The 15,897-nt window shown below is 32.9% G+C and overlaps 2 protein-coding genes and 1 long non-coding RNA gene across 5 annotated transcripts; 1 reads left to right on the top strand and 2 right to left on the bottom strand.

Annotated features, from left to right (window-relative positions):
• Positions 1-3,243: 3,243 nt before the first annotated feature.
• Positions 3,244-4,283, top strand: LOC123895581 (MLP-like protein 423). The gene is made up of 2 exons (XM_045946023.1): positions 3,244-3,433; positions 3,875-4,283. The coding sequence occupies exons 1-2, from the start codon at positions 3,244-3,246 to the stop codon at positions 4,144-4,146; spliced, it is 462 nt and encodes a 153-aa protein (XP_045801979.1). The 3' UTR covers positions 4,147-4,283.
• Positions 4,284-5,888: 1,605 nt separating this feature from the next.
• On the bottom strand, positions 5,889-10,927 carry LOC123895574 (transcription factor SRM1-like). Of its 3 annotated transcripts, none has more exons than XM_045946013.1 (3): positions 10,810-10,927; positions 7,979-8,366; positions 5,889-6,788 (listed from the first exon to the last, which is right to left on the bottom strand). In XM_045946013.1, the coding sequence occupies exons 2-3, from the start codon at positions 8,275-8,277 to the stop codon at positions 6,098-6,100; spliced, it is 990 nt and encodes a 329-aa protein (XP_045801969.1). In that variant the 5' UTR covers positions 8,278-8,366; positions 10,810-10,927; the 3' UTR covers positions 5,889-6,097. The 3 variants fall into 3 exon arrangements, with proteins under 3 accessions (XP_045801969.1, XP_045801968.1, XP_045801967.1); XM_045946012.1 differs by lacking the exon at positions 10,810-10,927 and adding an exon at positions 8,547-10,594; XM_045946011.1 differs by lacking the exon at positions 10,810-10,927 and having other exon boundaries at positions 7,979-10,594.
• A 1,017-nt stretch (positions 10,928-11,944) lies between these two features.
• LOC123895585 lies at positions 11,945-12,797 on the bottom strand. The gene is made up of 3 exons (XR_006804413.1): positions 12,650-12,797; positions 12,439-12,543; positions 11,945-12,351 (listed from the first exon to the last, which is right to left on the bottom strand). It is a non-coding gene; the product is annotated as an uncharacterized LOC123895585 (long non-coding RNA).
• Between the last annotated feature and the right edge of the window lie 3,100 nt (positions 12,798-15,897).

Below are 15,897 nucleotides of genomic sequence, written 5' to 3'. Positions count from 1 at the left end.
CTTTTGACTAAAAAAAAGTATTATATAATAAAATAATATTAAAATAAAAACAAAAATAAATAATAAAAATAAAATATATATTTTTTTGTTTACAATGAGCTGGAGATCGAACCCATGGACCTATAGCGTATTATCCAAATTTCTCACCACTAGACTAAACCTAGTGGCTTTAAAAATAAAATATTTGATTTGTTTATGATTCGTTTCTTCTTCATCAATTCATAAATTGATCTGATTGCTGCTTTTTACTGTATTAATTAAGGTAAGTTTTGATAAGAAATTAATTTGGTTGATTTATATAATTAATGACTAAAAACCTAATTGTATAGTATAAATAAAGGGTTAATTTGGTTGATTTATGTCCCAACAACTGCTTTATGAATGATGTTGTATTGATTGTTGGCACATCTGACGTAACATGTAAAACTGACAAAAAATAAATAAATTGCACAGATAATTGTTAACCCAGATCAGCCAACTGCCTACTCTGGGGGATACCAATCCAGGAAGGAAATCCACTAATAGCTCTAGTCACTAAGACCTCCAGCAAACCCTCGGATTTACGTCTTACACTAAGACCTCCAGCAAACCCTTGGTCTACGTCTTATAACCTCGACACTACTCATGCAACTTCTGCCTAGGAACTCCTAGACATGAGATCCTATCTCACTTTCACTCAACCAACACAACCTGTGTTGTTCATACAATGTTGGAAATAATGTGGTGACAATCACCTAGACAATATTTCACTCTTGCTTAAAAGCTTCAAGTGAATCACACACAGTTAACTCCGTACTTCAAAGCTTAGGAGTAACCTTACAAATCAAACACAACAAACTCAGTTCTTGACTCGTGTTATAGAATCCACAAGTAAGAATCACAATTACAAAATACATACACTATTACTCAATAAAGACTCAAATGTATATTTCTAATATTTTCAATGAGATCATTAGTCTTGGTCTTGGTCTTCATATAAATAGTGAGCTAGCACGCTCCACTTGCTTCAGGAGAGTAGGACGCTCCTTCAGAGCCATAAAGGTGATCTGATCCATTTTCAATCATCATCAAAGGTAGATCAAAACTTTCCAAAAGTATTTGAATGACTTAAGGAGATAAGTATAGTCATACAGTTGTTCTATTAAGTCTGACTTATCTCAAAAACACCTGATCAAATCAAATCTTCAATAAGCGCGTTCATAAGTGGATTTTCATATATAGCAGATGCTCATATTAAATGCGCGAGATTTCCTTAGCAAATAGGATGTTGTAACATGTTTTCCAACATCTTGTTAGAATATTTGTTTTAGCAAAATTAGGCTGATTCAAATATCCAACAAGTATAAAAACAATGACTAAAGTTGTTTGAATGCTAACTTGCTAAGATTGTTTAGAACCTAAAAAATATATGGATGTATATTAGATAAACAGATCTAAAATAGAAATGTAATTAGAACATATTCCAAAAAGAAGAGGGGACAAAAAGCTATGCTGAATTTTCCTTTAGAGTCTGAAGCTAATCCAAAGCCCTAATAACAGTGGCGGGAAAAAGAGAACTCATCAAAGAGATGCTACCACATGTTAATCAAGTTTAAGAAATTGAACCAAACATTGAACTGATGAGACGTCTAAATCATGGTTGAATTGCTTTAATGAGACGAGTTAAAGTTAACTAAGGAAAGTTAATCTAGAAATAATGAGTTGATAAAAATAATCTAATAGTGGTGCTAGTAGCCTGGTACTACAAGTTGAATGCGGAATAATTGAGTCTCTCTCCAATCTGATAGGGAGAAACTTATTAATGAATTGCAAATTAGATATCGGACCTACTACGTTGAGTTTAGAGTAATTGAAGTTAGTGTAGTTCTTTTGTTTTGTTTTTTTTTTTTTTGACGAAAAGTTAGTGTAGTTCTAAATTTGTGAATATACGGTTTTTTGTTGGTAATTTGCAAAATAATATGATTCTTATTTATGTTGTATGTTGCGTTTATAGGGTGTTGATGCTTTCGAAGATATTTTATGCTGATTTTCATTATCGTTTTGCAAATTTGGTAGACCCATTCGGGAATCAATTCAAAGTATTAGTCGAAAAAATAAAGAAGAATATTTATTTAACGCATGATTGGTATGGTTTAAAGGATTCTTACAACATCTCTATCGGGACTTGGGTTATTTTGTTATATACCGGAAGAAGACAATTTGATATAATTTTAAAACATAGGTTTTGGTGGAGTTATAGGCTTTTGAGAAGAAAATGACTACAATTTAGATTGTCGATGATTGCGGGAACATATATAATTGTATTCTGGTGTATTTTAAGATTGGTGGCGAATGGAAACGAATGGTGGCGACGTGAAGAATTGTTGTCGGTGACAAGATTAAAACTTCTGTAATCTATTTATTTACGTAATCAGTATTTTCACATGGTCAGTTATACGTTGTTGTGTCAAGAGTCATATCGAAAAATGGTTTGAAGATTTTAGTCGTTGATGATGATGACAACCTTATAAATACCACTTCAAATGTTGTTTATAAATAATTTTTTCGAAATTTGCAGGATCGTTTGTACTTTCATGTTTACATAAGTTGGTGGAAATACATTAGACAATGTCAATAATATAATTGACTAAATATTTTGGTTTCTATGTGTATAAATTATTTTATTTATTAGTCCACTGAAATATAATATAATCGATGTTAATTATTGGTCCGTGCGAACGTACGGGCATGGTGACTAGTTTAATTAAATGAGAGTATATGCTCCATTTAACCATAAATTGAAAGACAAAATTTATAATAAAAAAATAACTAACTCAAGAATATAAGTCCTTTGGGACCCAAATTTTATTCTATAGCATCTGAAAGGTTGTTGTAACTTTCATAAAATCACGTGATCTTCATATAATGGTAGATGAACGGATCAGGATGCACTACAGTAATAAATTCCACAGTTACACGCTGTAGTGCATCTCAACCATCCATTTCAAATCGGACGGTTCTTATTACTTCTTAATAAAATCAGTACAAATTAATCACAACCATCAATATTAGATCGGACGGCCCTGATTAAAAACAGCGTGAAAACATCAGGAATATCTACGGCAGGATATCCAAAACAACTACCACATGTATTAATAAATTATAGTCTTTTGTCCTGACCCTGTTTTTTTTCCCTCTATATATGTATGTACGATATATTTTCATCTTTATTTATCTTTCCACTTGTGTTTGATAAACAATACAATGGCTAGTAGCAATGGAAAAGTTGAGGTAGAAGTTGAAGTAAAGTCTAATGCGGAGAAGTTTTGGAGTACTCTTAAGGACTCTGCAACTATATTCCCAAGAGCTTTCCCATATGATTACAAAAGCATTGAAATTCTCGAAGGTGATGGGAAGACTGCCGGTTCTATCCGACTAGTCACTTTTGGTGAAGGTGCTCTAAAACTCTTTTTTTTTATTTTTTTATTTTATTTTACTAACTTTTAAGTAAGGATTTATGACACTAAGAATAAATAGACAAATTTTTTGAAATGAAGACTAAAATGATTATAAAAAAATTGAGGACCAAAAGTGGAGTATTTTTTTTGAAGAGGATGACCAATTTAATATTTAAAAAATTTAAATGATCAATGTGTTATGAACGTTAAACTTAAACAACTCTTTGATACATTTGGCCTACTATCTATCAATAAGAGTTATTTCTATCTATAAAAACTTATGGAGAAAGATATTAAAAGAATTTTTAAGTCTTAATACTATATTTTGTTTTGAATGGCAACTTTAATTACTCTATATACATGATGATCAATAGGGTGTACAAAATCCGACATCATAATGTTTGCAATTTGAACTATTATCTTGTGGCTATTTTCAGGGTCACCACTTGTGAAGATAACCAAAGAGAAGATTGATGTTTTTGATGATTCAAAGAGAACACTAACCTATAGTGTGATTGATGGGGACCTTCTAAAGTACTTTAAAAAATTTAAGGGACACATTAGTGTGACACCTAAGGGTGATGGAAGTTTGGTGAAATGGTCCTCTGAGTTTGAAAAAGGTAGCCATGAGGTTCCTGAGCCAGAACTCATCAAGGAATTTGCTGTTAAGACCTTTCTTAAGGTTGATGATTATACCTTAAATGCATAAAAGTATGAAGAAAATTAGTATTTTAGTGCTTGAATTATGAAATAATGAGGTGATGTGTATTGTTCCATTTCCCTTTTATTTTATTTTGGATGGTAATGATTCAAGAAAAATAGGGATGGTCCTATGTATTTGGTTGTTTGTTGCTTTAATAAATTATGTCCTCTTTTGGCAGTTCTAGTTAATTTGAAAATGAGACCTTTGGTAGTTATTAGTATGGGATTCAAATCCCTCTATTCAATTTTTTACACGTATCTATAAGCTAATTGAATTGGCTTATCAATAAACTACAAACTTAAGCTATAAGCTAATTGAATTGGCTTATCAATATAAACTACAAACTAGTAAAAATAAGCTTTAAACTCGTGAGAAAAAAAAATTCCAAACAGATTTTTTTTCCTAATATGAACTTATAAGCCCTAAGTTATAAACTATAAATCATAATACGCTCAATAATGACCTTAAAAAATTAAAGCCATGGAAACTTCCTAGGGTGTGTTTGTTTCAAGGTATGAAATTGCATTCCTTGGAATGATATTCCTAGGAATATTATTTCCAGGAATAACATTCCTACTCATGTGTTTGGTTAAAATTTAGATTTCCTGGGAATGTTTTTAAAATTTATATAAAATAAAAAATTCAAAAAAATAAAAATGCAAATAAATGTGAGTGGTAGTGGGAAGTTATGAGAAGTTATAGGAAGTTGAGTTTTATTCCCATGGGAATGTTATATTCCCACCCTATTAGCATGAGAATAACAAGTGTAGAAGTTATGTGTAATTAACATTCCTGGGATTAAAAAATTCCCGGAAACAAATTTTCAAAACTTGAAACAAACATAGCAATGTTACATTCCAGATCTCATATTCCCAGGAATAACATTACAAACCTTGAAACAAACACACCCCTATACTTTTAACTAGTACCCAATCCTAGGAGCAGCATAAATTCCAGCAGGTAGGGCTGGAGGAGTTTGTTCGGCTGATTGTTCAGCAGCAGAAAGATTCACTGGAGTGCCAACTGCAGATACAACATGTCCTCCAATAGGGTGCTCGATATGTATGAAATAATGAGGCGATATGTATTTGTTCCATTTCCCTTTGAAAAATAGGGATGGTCCTATATTTGGTTGTTGCTTTAATAAATTATGTTCTCTTTGGCAATGCTAGTTAATTTGAAAATGAGGCCTTGGTAGTTATTAGTATGGGATTCAAATATCTCTATTCAATTTTTTTACACTTACTTATATATAATTTTTTTTTTTTTTTTTGGATTTGCAAGTTATCTAAGCCTAATTCTAACCTTAATAATAGTAACTAGCTATTTTACATGATTATCACCTTTAGCTTGGTTAACGTTTTGTTTGGTTCAATTCCATAATTCTTACATACAGACCTTTTTGAATTAGCATATCAATTCCATAATTCCATGATTATCACCTTAAATTCATAAGTTATAAACTTGAAAGAAAAATTGATAAGTTATAAACTTTAAGCTATAAGGTAATTGAAATAATAGCTTATCAATATAGCTATAAACTAGTAAAAATAAGTTTTAAACTTGTGAGAAAAAAATGTTTCCAAACATTACTTCCTTTTTTATACGAACTTATAAGTTATCAGCTATAAGCCATCATAAGCTCAGTTCCCTTAAAAAATTAAAGCAATGGAAACTTCCTCTACATAACAAACGGATCACTTTATATGACTATTTACAGTAACAACCTAAAACTTTCAGTCCAAAAATAAAAAATAACAATCTAAATAACTAAAAATAAAGTTGCTTTAATGATATCCTATGATGCCAAAGGATGTCAAGTATTCAGTGTCTTATTTGAAATCATTGAATAAGCATAAAACTCTAGCTTGCATAAAAGCAACAATGAAGGAATATAAACAGAATTATGAACTAACGGATGTTTCTATGTACGTGCACTACACCTCTTATCAGCACTTCATGAATGAGCATAGGTATATTGCATGGGATATGTCATAGGACCAATGTTCATTGGTTCCCCTGGCATAACTGCCCCAGAATCCGGTCCAAGTTCATAAGCCATGTGTCCAGCAGCAGTAAGATTGATCCTAGGAGCAGCATAAATTCCAGCAGGTGAGGTTGGGGGAGCTTGTTCGGCTGTTTGTCCAGCAGCAGAAAGATTCACTGGAGTTCCAACTTCAGATACAAGATGTCCACCAATAGGTTGCTCGATCCTAGGAGCAGCATAAATTCCAGCAGGTGGGGCTGGATGTTCGGCTGATTGTCCAGCAGCAGAAAGATTCACCGGAGTGCCAACTGCAGATACAAGATGTCCTCCAATAGGGTGCTCGATCCTAGGAGCAGCATAAATTCCAGAAGGTGGGGATGGAGGAGCTTGTTCGGCTGATTGTCCAGCAGAACTTGCTGCAGAGCCGCTTGCTTGACTGATAAACTGTCCTTGAGGTGGTGAAATGTCATCATTTTTTACATGAGTGACATCATGTATGCTGGATCGCTTTCTTTCTTTCTTCTTCTCCTTTGAATTCTGTCGAATTTTATATTTCTGAGCATGGCTTGCAACTTGTGTAGGTGTTCTTTTTACCACACAGTTCCTTGATATACTTCGCCAGTCACCCCATCCATGGTTCTCCAAGCCTTGAAGAAATAACCTGTTGAACAAATTTGAAAATACTTAATTATAATCAAGGACCACAAGGATTTGAACCCCAATACTGTCTAATCCTATTAGTTGAGTCAACCCTCATTGGAAGTACTCTAAGTTCTAATAATACGTTGGACTGTAGACAACCACATCAGAAGAAATTATTACAGTAACATGTTTAATAATCACAGTCTCTCTTAATATGGAACTAGCAGAACACAATTTATTCATATAAGTCCCCATCACATCAAACCCATAGTTTTACGTACTTCACCCTCACCTAAAAAAACCTTAGATAAATGCTACATACTGGTTAAGGAGCACCAGACTGAAAACTTCTCTAACAAAGATCCATTGAGAAAATTTAAGGCACAACTCAGATTACTTAGGATACATAGAGCCTACAATCACATATCAGTGTTTTCAAATAGCGACTGTAGTGACACTATAGCATATCAGAATTTGAACAAATTGCTATGATTTTGTGATACGCTATTTAGTACAAGGTGTTGTCAAATAGCAGCTATAACATTGTAGTCATTCTATTTAGTACAAGCTATTGCCAAATATCAGCTATAAGATGGGGGAAAACCAAAATTCGCCATTTTAAGCTCCTCCATATCCACCATAAAACATCACGCACCCTTCACAAATCGGTTATGGAAGTTGTCACCGCAATCCACCATGGCCAATATTTGACAACAATTTGAAAAGAAAAGAAAAAACACTATTTCTCGCAATCAGCAGTTTGAACACTGTCATATATAAGCTCCAAATATCTCAAGAGTATATAGTTAAATAAAACAAAAAACAAAAATAAATAATTGAGCGATAGAAATAATAGAAAATTCATTCATTTACCAGCATTTAGGGTCTGTTTGGATTGACTTATTTCAACTTATCGATTGGCATAAGTTTTGTGACACTGTTTTGGAGAACTTATGAAAACAGCTTATGACAATTTTCATACATGTTTTTTAGGTTATTTTCATAAGTTCTCCAATATAGCTTATTAAAACAGCCCGTAACATGTATACAAACAATTTATATTTATTTAATCTTTTGCTATAAAACTAGCTTATACAAACTTATACATAACTATTTATCATGATAAGCGCTTGTGGTATAAGATGCAAATAAATTGTTTATCCAAACAGGAACTACTCTTAATACCAAAGCAAAGATAAACTAACTAACCTATGTTCAGCTTCTGTCCAAGGAATACCCTTTCGCCTTTCTTGAACAGTTCTTGAAGTCTTAGTTCTCTTTTTGACAGCTCTTATTTCATTATAATTCGGCGGAGGCACATAACCAGATTCAATGTGGTTAACATCATCAATCAAATCCACATAATGACGCTTAACTTCTTCCAAACTTTTCCCAGTTACATGCGCCGCAAATTGCTCCCATTCCTCGGGATGATTTGCCAACGCATTTTCAAACGCTATATCTTGCTCTCTACTCCAATAACAACTACTATTTCCCAATTCATCCATAGCCAATTCAATTCCAAAATTTAGATTGCGATTTTAATTTCTTTGTGAATTACTTCAATCGTGATTTTGGATTCTTATGATTTTATAACCTATTGATTGATTATAAATAAATAAATAAATAAAAAAGCAACAAAATTTAGTTAGAATATGTGAAATCATCATCATCATGTGAAAAATTGATTATTAACGCGATGAAAATTAGGGTTATGAATGGATTTTTGGGTAAAGAGAAAATTAAAAAATGAAGTAGAAAAATAGAGAAAACTCACGTTGCATAAAGAAGAAGAAAAAAAAAGGAAAATCTTGATTTGGAATCTATCACTCACTCACACTGTTGAGTTGAATGCCACTCCTAATTTCTGAGTTTGAATGTTTTAGGGTTTTAAATTATTGTATTTATATATATATATATATATATATATATATAGTGAATGGGGCCCTTTAAAAGTGGATTTATTGGTTTGGATGAGAATCTTTTTCTTTTGAATGAGTTTGGATTAGAAGATTATAGTGAATGGGGCCCTTTAAAAGGAGATACAAAATACGTTGTTACTCAAAAATAAACTGTAAAACTATCATTGCTTAGAAGATTATAGTGTAAAACATTACCTTTTTTTTTTTTTGAAGAAGTTAAATTAGCCCACCAAATTGGCACCAAAGAGAATCGAACCTGAGACCTTAAGGAGAAGGTCACTCCCAACTCCCAAGCCAATACCAGACCAACCCAAGTGGGTTAGTGTAAAACATTACTAGTAGTAAAAGAAGTTACAAAAAGTATCAAAAACAGAACACAGTGCCATTCCCGTTTTTCTTTATTTTTGATGATTTGGGAACTAGCTACTGACTTGAGCCATAATTCTTGTACAGTAGGAATAGTCAGAATTTTACATTTGAAACTAAAATAGGAAAAATGGTATAATTATCAGATCGATCATATACAACATTTTACAAACATTAATAATTTAAATTAATAATTGCAAATCGTTCTATTACCTTACAGAAACAGAAGCAAGATAATTTGAGTTCAACTTTTTCAGGTAGTTGATAACATAAAAAATAAAATTATATGCAGAAATTTTGGGAACTAAAGAAATTGATTTGAAAAGAAAGAACAACTTTATTGAATAAACTCCTCCAAGGGATTCAGATTCCCCTTCTACAACGAATTTGTCCTTTCACAAACTCTCGAAATACAGAATTCCCTGTCTATTCTCATTTCTCTTATATTTATACAAAATACCTTCTCTAACTACTTAACTTCCTTTATTGTTCTCTAACCGTCCCTATATCCTAACAAGAAATAATCAATAGCAAAGCTAAGGGGAGAGTCCCTGTGAGACAGCTCAAATGGCAGAAATGTGGGACAAGCAACAAGAATGCACAGAGATTGTGGATTTCCTCTTTTAAGTTCCTCCTCTAAGCTATGTTTGTATATCTAATGTTGAGTGAGGTGAAATGGAATATAATAAATATATCATTTGATTGTTTAGATATGTTTATGATAACAGGGATGAAGAATTTGATTTCATCCCCATCCTCCAAATTGAAGAGGAAAAGTAATCTAAACAATCAAGACCTAACACGGGTTCACACTTCACCCCTGATGTAGATTATCCCTTACATTAAAAAAATGAAAGTCCAATAATCATTCAGTATGAATATAAATGATGAACAACCAATTCAACTTCACCTAGAATTAGCCGAGGTAGACACATAGATCATAGCAAGAAAGCAATTAATTCCACTACATTACCAACAATTCCTTTTTAATATGAAAAAATTCTACTTTTTTTTTAAACTGCAAATTTAATTAAAGGCACACACCAATTCACAAGAAATACATAGGGGGGCACAAAACAAGGTTACACGCCTGCACTAGCAGATAAACTACCGCAAGAGGTCCATGACACAAGCTAAAAACAACAACCCGAGACCCCCACACACTAACAGAACAGCGAAGCTACAGGGAGCCTAAAAACACAGGCCGGAATACACTAGGTCCAGACAGCAAAGAGCGGAAAACAAAAACCACTAACCAAAGATAGGATACACACACTAAAGAACAAACTAAACAAAAAACAAGTAGCCAGACAGGGAAATTAAGGCGCAGACCAAAACCAATGGAGTGAGATGAGATGCCAGTAATCGCAGAAAGTCCAAAAATCAGATCAAAATAATCTTTAGGATTCCAACACCATTCATATAACATACAAGGAACTCTCAAATAATTACCCAAACTCCATCTCCAAGAGGTCACCTTTATCTCCTCCACCAACTCATTCCAATCTTTCCTCACATTTTTTAAAATATCATCATTCCTATAGTTCCATAAAATCCAAAGAGTAGTGTGCATGAAAAATTCAAAACACACTATATAATATATAAATGACGGAAAATCATGAAACTCTGGCTTCTGCATTTCATTATCATCTTTCTTTTCCCATTTATGTAGAAGAAAAGATATACAGTAATGTTTTCAAAAAAAAAAAAAAAAAAACTAAATTAAGAGTTTGAATGAACCAAGTAGGGTACCTCGCGACGAGAAAGATCAGCCTTCCAAGCAGCTTCACGTTCGGCAACCTCACGCTCACGTTCTTGGATGTAACTTTGCATCTCTCTATCCTTCATGATCCTATCCTGAATATCAGCATCCAATGCTTCTTTCAACTCCTCAACGAATTTATCCACCACAGCCTTTATCCGCAGAGACATCTTCAGCTAAAATACCAACCTAATCCCAAATCAAATCCATAAAATCCAATTACTCAATTTCAAAAACATAATACCCTTTATTTCCATGAAATTAAATAATAGAAAAACATGAAACACTAACAAATTAATTTTAAAATTTCTCTCCTCCTGGAGGGTTGGTGTCACGAGACAAATGGAAGAGGAAATTGAAGTTGAGGATATGGGCCAAACTGATGATGAGGAAGAAACCATTCCACAGGGAAGGGCCAAAAGAAAGACAGTAAGGCCCAAATGGCTTCAAGGATTTGTGACAACTCCTCTCAACAAGGGGGGTAGAAAGTAATTACTTGAGCCTAGAAGGTTCTCTGGTGACTCACCTATTCTGTTAGAATAGTTTGTTAAAAAATGCTTGTAATCATTTGGAATGTACGTTCTTAGACTCCCTTAAGATTGTACTATATAACTAATCATTGGCATATGAATAAAGCAGAGAAGAATATTGATGAAATTAGTGTAGTTTGTTGGTACTTGTTAGCTATCATTTCTGCACTTGCTTCCACACACTACTGCATTCATAACATTTGGGTAGCTCAACTGATTTTAGCTAAGGATTTAATTTTAAGGAGTTGAAAGAGTAAAAAGGTCGAGGTTCAAACCCTAATGAAGGAGAAAATACTAACATAATGACTAATATATTAACATTGTTGATAAAACAAGGAGATTGACATTTCTCTTCTCTTTCCCTTTCCCTTCCTTCTCTTAGGCAAACAAAATACCTAATTAAAATCCCTTCCATTCTTTGAACTAAACACTAAATAAGGGAATATTTGGTTTTAAGATTTTTTTAAAGAGATAAAAGAGAGGGTAAAATTTGCATTTTTAAATTAAGAGAATTATTATTTATATATAATATACTGCATAAAAATAAATGAATAAGTGATTGGGCCAATATTAAGTTTCATAAAATTTTACCCTTGATTCACCCAAGAACACTTAAATGAGATGGCGCGAGTCTCTTCTAGCTTAACCAAGGTCCTGGATTCGATCATTGGTTTGGCCATGCAGCAGTGTTAAAACTCTTAGGGAGAGTTTGCCACCCATTTGGTCGAGGGATTTAGTTCTGCAGTTGCGGGTAAAGGATATCCAGTTTACGCCCAAAAAAAATTTACCCTTGATTCTCTTTCGCTCCAAAAGAACTGCATTTCTCTTTCTATCCTTTTTTGCATTTATTTAAACGAAGGCTCCTAACTGTGTAATACTGACATCGCAGATTGAATACATTTGTCGGTGTACCGAGATATGAGATTACATTCAATCACAACTATTTTCCTAAATTACTACTGATGTTCAGTGTTGTGTTTAGTGTATGTGCTCCACATGCTCCTAATAATAGCACATATTTTTGAATCACTATTATTATATAATAAACCAAAAGAAATACGATTATGTATGTGTAAGCAAGAATCATACATTTGCTTTAACCGTGTTATTCTGGTTAATTGTTAACGGAGAAAACAAAACAAATGCAACTTATTCTGTGAAGTTGAATTGAGTCCTAAATTACACTTCCAAAACCTATTTATGAAAAGATGAAACGGAACTATGTAATTAATTAATTAATTTGGTGATTTGAATTTGTGGTAACAAAAAAAAAAAAGAGGAGTGAAATGAAAAGAAGTACCAGAACGACGACGTTAGTATCTTTGAAGAATGATGCTATTTACTCTTTGTTTGTCCACTGATTTTCTGCTTTGTTTAAGGGTTTCATTAACGCAATAAGCCACACGCAAAAGGAGATGCGTGAATGAACGAACTCAAAATGAAAACTGAATAAATGAATTTGGGATGGGGATTCTCTGACGTTAAAGCGCCAAAGGCAGGGTGTCTATCATTGCTTCTGTACCGTTGGATCAATCAAACCACTAAGAAGACACCACGTGGTAACTTTTGTATTTTGAAAAGAAGAGGAAAAGCAAATGGATTTTGAAGGGGATTCCCCGATAAACTCATTTGCATCCAATATATATAGACTATAATATATTGGTGGGGGCAAATCGAACATGTAATACATTCTTTGGAATTTTCTTCATACAACACTAACAATTCAATTATCTTCTTCTTCAGCTTTTAATTTTTATTTTGCAGGAACCCCACAACAAAAGTTCTCATAATTTTTAGGTTCAATTATTTTTAATCAATGGTTGCATGAGTCAAAGAAATGACATCTAACTTTGTGAAATTGGAGAAATTCAAAGAGGTAACTTTAACCGATGGATGAAAAGATTAAATATTTTTCCTTACTACTTTGAAGGTGGCATTGGCATATGTTCTAAATGTAAGAATTTCTACAAATTCATAAATGAAATTCAACCTTAAACAGCGGAAACGAAATTGAATTTAAATAGCTGAAATACCTCCCGCCATTGCTATTGCTTAAAGCTTGTTCCGGTTGAGGATTGATCTTGCTTGAAGTTGTTGAGGCTCTTTTAGTCTTCCAAGCTCTTACTCTCAACTATATAGATGGTGTATATTTTCTGAATAGTGAATTAAGAGAGAGCTTAGGGACCAAAGGCTACTTTATATGCTTGATTCTACCATCAAGAAATCATGAGCCATTATCACCCAAATAATGACCATTAAAAATTGAGATGCTCTAAAACCATAACTCCTAAAACCTATGGACCATACTTAATGTGGGTTTTTACTAATAATTAAAATAAAAACCGTTATGTTCTTACATTCTCCCACTTGGTCCATAGTATCTAATTATTGGTCTAAATGAGTCATCAAATACCTTCCTTAAGAAACAAACATGTGAATCATAGCGATAGTTTCTCTAATTGCGAGTATTATCATCTATGTATTACGACATGTTTAGTTTCTCAAGTATATACTTAATGTGGCAATAAAACTTAATGAATAAATCATATATTTATTCTTGGTCCAACTGAAATATATTTTCTCAAAACTATAGTGCGCATGAATATGAGAAAATACTGTAATATATAAGAGTTTTATTAATAAACTGTATGTATACAATCATAAAGATGAACCAAACTCAAATATAGCTTAATGAATAAACTCATAACATTTATGTTTATTCAAGTTCCAAACCTAAACAATATTTCTCAAAATCAAATTTGTACGTACACTTTAGAACTTAAAACATGAGAAAATATCATATACAGAGTTTCATAAAACAAAATCGTTCTTAAAACGAAAACCAAATATAGGAACCAAGTCCCATTTTTCTACACGATCCTTAAATTTTGACGGTGGCATGCCTTTAGTCAAAATATCGACAATCATCAGTTTAATACTAATATGATCAATAATAATTATTTGATCCTTAATGCGCTTTCTTACGGCTACATACTTAATGTCGATATACTTAATTCGACTTCCACTTTTGTTATTCTTAGCCATAAAACCGCAACTGAATTGTCACAATGTATCTTTAGTGGTCTAAATATTGAGTTTACAATTTCAAACCCAAAAGGAAACTCTTCATCCATACACCATGTGATATAGCCTCAAACAAAATACGAACTTAGCTTCCATTGTGAAAGTGACGGTCAAGGTCTGCTTTGCGCTTTTTCAAGAAACAACTCCACCGGCTAACATGAAAATGTAACCGGATGTTGATTTTCTTAAGTTGTGACGCAGCCTGTAATCTCTTAATTAGAGTAATCTTTGACCTCTACAATTTCAGTTCACATATACATAAGCATGTAGTCTTTAGTACCTTAAGGTACCTAGTTACTTATCTGGATTCTCTAATATTTGTTTAATATTCCAATTGCAAATGCAATGTCGGGCTGTGTGCGAACCTGAGCATACATTAGGCTTCCACCAGTGGAAGCATATAGAATATTAAGCATTTATTCCCTTTCAAAATCATTCTTCGAGCATTGGTCCAAATAGAACCACGATGGGTGCTATATTTGGTGAACAATCTTTCCTCTGAAACCTCTCTAAGACCTTATTGATGTAAGCCTCTTGTGACAAACCTGAAATTCTACGAATTCAGACTCTTTGAATCTTAATGTCAATGACATAAGAAGCGTCACCCATATCCTACATATCAAAACTCTTAGAGAGAAATTATTTCACCTCATATAGCAAATCTTTATCATCGGTAGCAAGTAAAATATCATCCATGAACAAAATAAGGAAACAAATTCTACTCCCACTGATCTTCTGGTATATACATTAATCCATAGTGTTCTCTACAAATCCAAATGAAGAGATGACATCATGAAAAGTTTAAATACCACTAAAGGGAAGCTTGTTTGAGTCCATATACGGATTTCTTAAGCTTGCATACCAAAAGCTTATCACCACTAGAAGAAATTCCTTCGGTTTATTTCATGTAAACCTTTTCTTCTAGATTTCCATTCAGAATGCAGTTTTCACATCCAAGTGAGAACGTTTCAGAATCATTTTCAGCACACATATTATAGTCCGACTCTTGTAAATATACCTCAAGATCACTAGCTATAGTTGGCTCTCTTTTTCTAGTAATCTTTCATAACGTTGGTTCAACGTTTTGTTCAATAATTTCATGAAATTCTTGAACATCTTCATTTACTAGATTATTATCCGCCGCTTGTGGAACTTCAATAATTGATTGTCTAATACCCGTTTGAACTTGAAGGGTACTACGAATGACAATCAACTAATCACTTGAAGTTGAGGGTTCAACATCAATATTAGTTTTATCAAAACTAATGTCTTGGAATTGATTGCTCCCACTAATCAAGTCATTTTCAAGAAACTTTGCATTTCTCGATTTCACAATTCTAGTGCTATGAGATGGACAATATAACTTAATACCCTTTAGATTTTTTCGGCATATCCAATGAAATACCCACTTATAATCATAAGGTCTAGTTTCTTTTCTTGTGAGTTGTAAACTCTTACTTCAGA

Source organism: Trifolium pratense, linkage group LG7 (assembly GCF_020283565.1).
Source record: "Trifolium pratense cultivar HEN17-A07 linkage group LG7, ARS_RC_1.1, whole genome shotgun sequence".
Classification (NCBI taxonomy): Eukaryota; Viridiplantae; Streptophyta; class Magnoliopsida; order Fabales; family Fabaceae; genus Trifolium; species Trifolium pratense.
The sequence above is the reverse complement of the archived record's forward strand: the minus strand, read 5'-3'. Positions and strand labels throughout refer to the sequence as shown.

Bases quoted from the DNA above. Each gene is read 5' to 3' on its own strand.
- LOC123895574 (XM_045946013.1), bottom strand. From the start codon at position 8,277: ATGGATGAATTGGGAAATAGTAGTTGTTATTGGAGTAGAGAGCAAGAT. The intron at 6,789-7,978 runs GTTAGTTAGTTT...TTTGTTCAACAG, and splicing joins TGGACAGAAGCTGAACATAG to GTTATTTCTTCAAGGCTTGG.
- LOC123895581 (XM_045946023.1), top strand. From the start codon at position 3,244: ATGGCTAGTAGCAATGGAAAAGTTGAGGTAGAAGTTGAAGTAAAGTCT. The intron at 3,434-3,874 runs GTGCTCTAAAAC...GGCTATTTTCAG, and splicing joins ACTAGTCACTTTTGGTGAAG to GGTCACCACTTGTGAAGATA.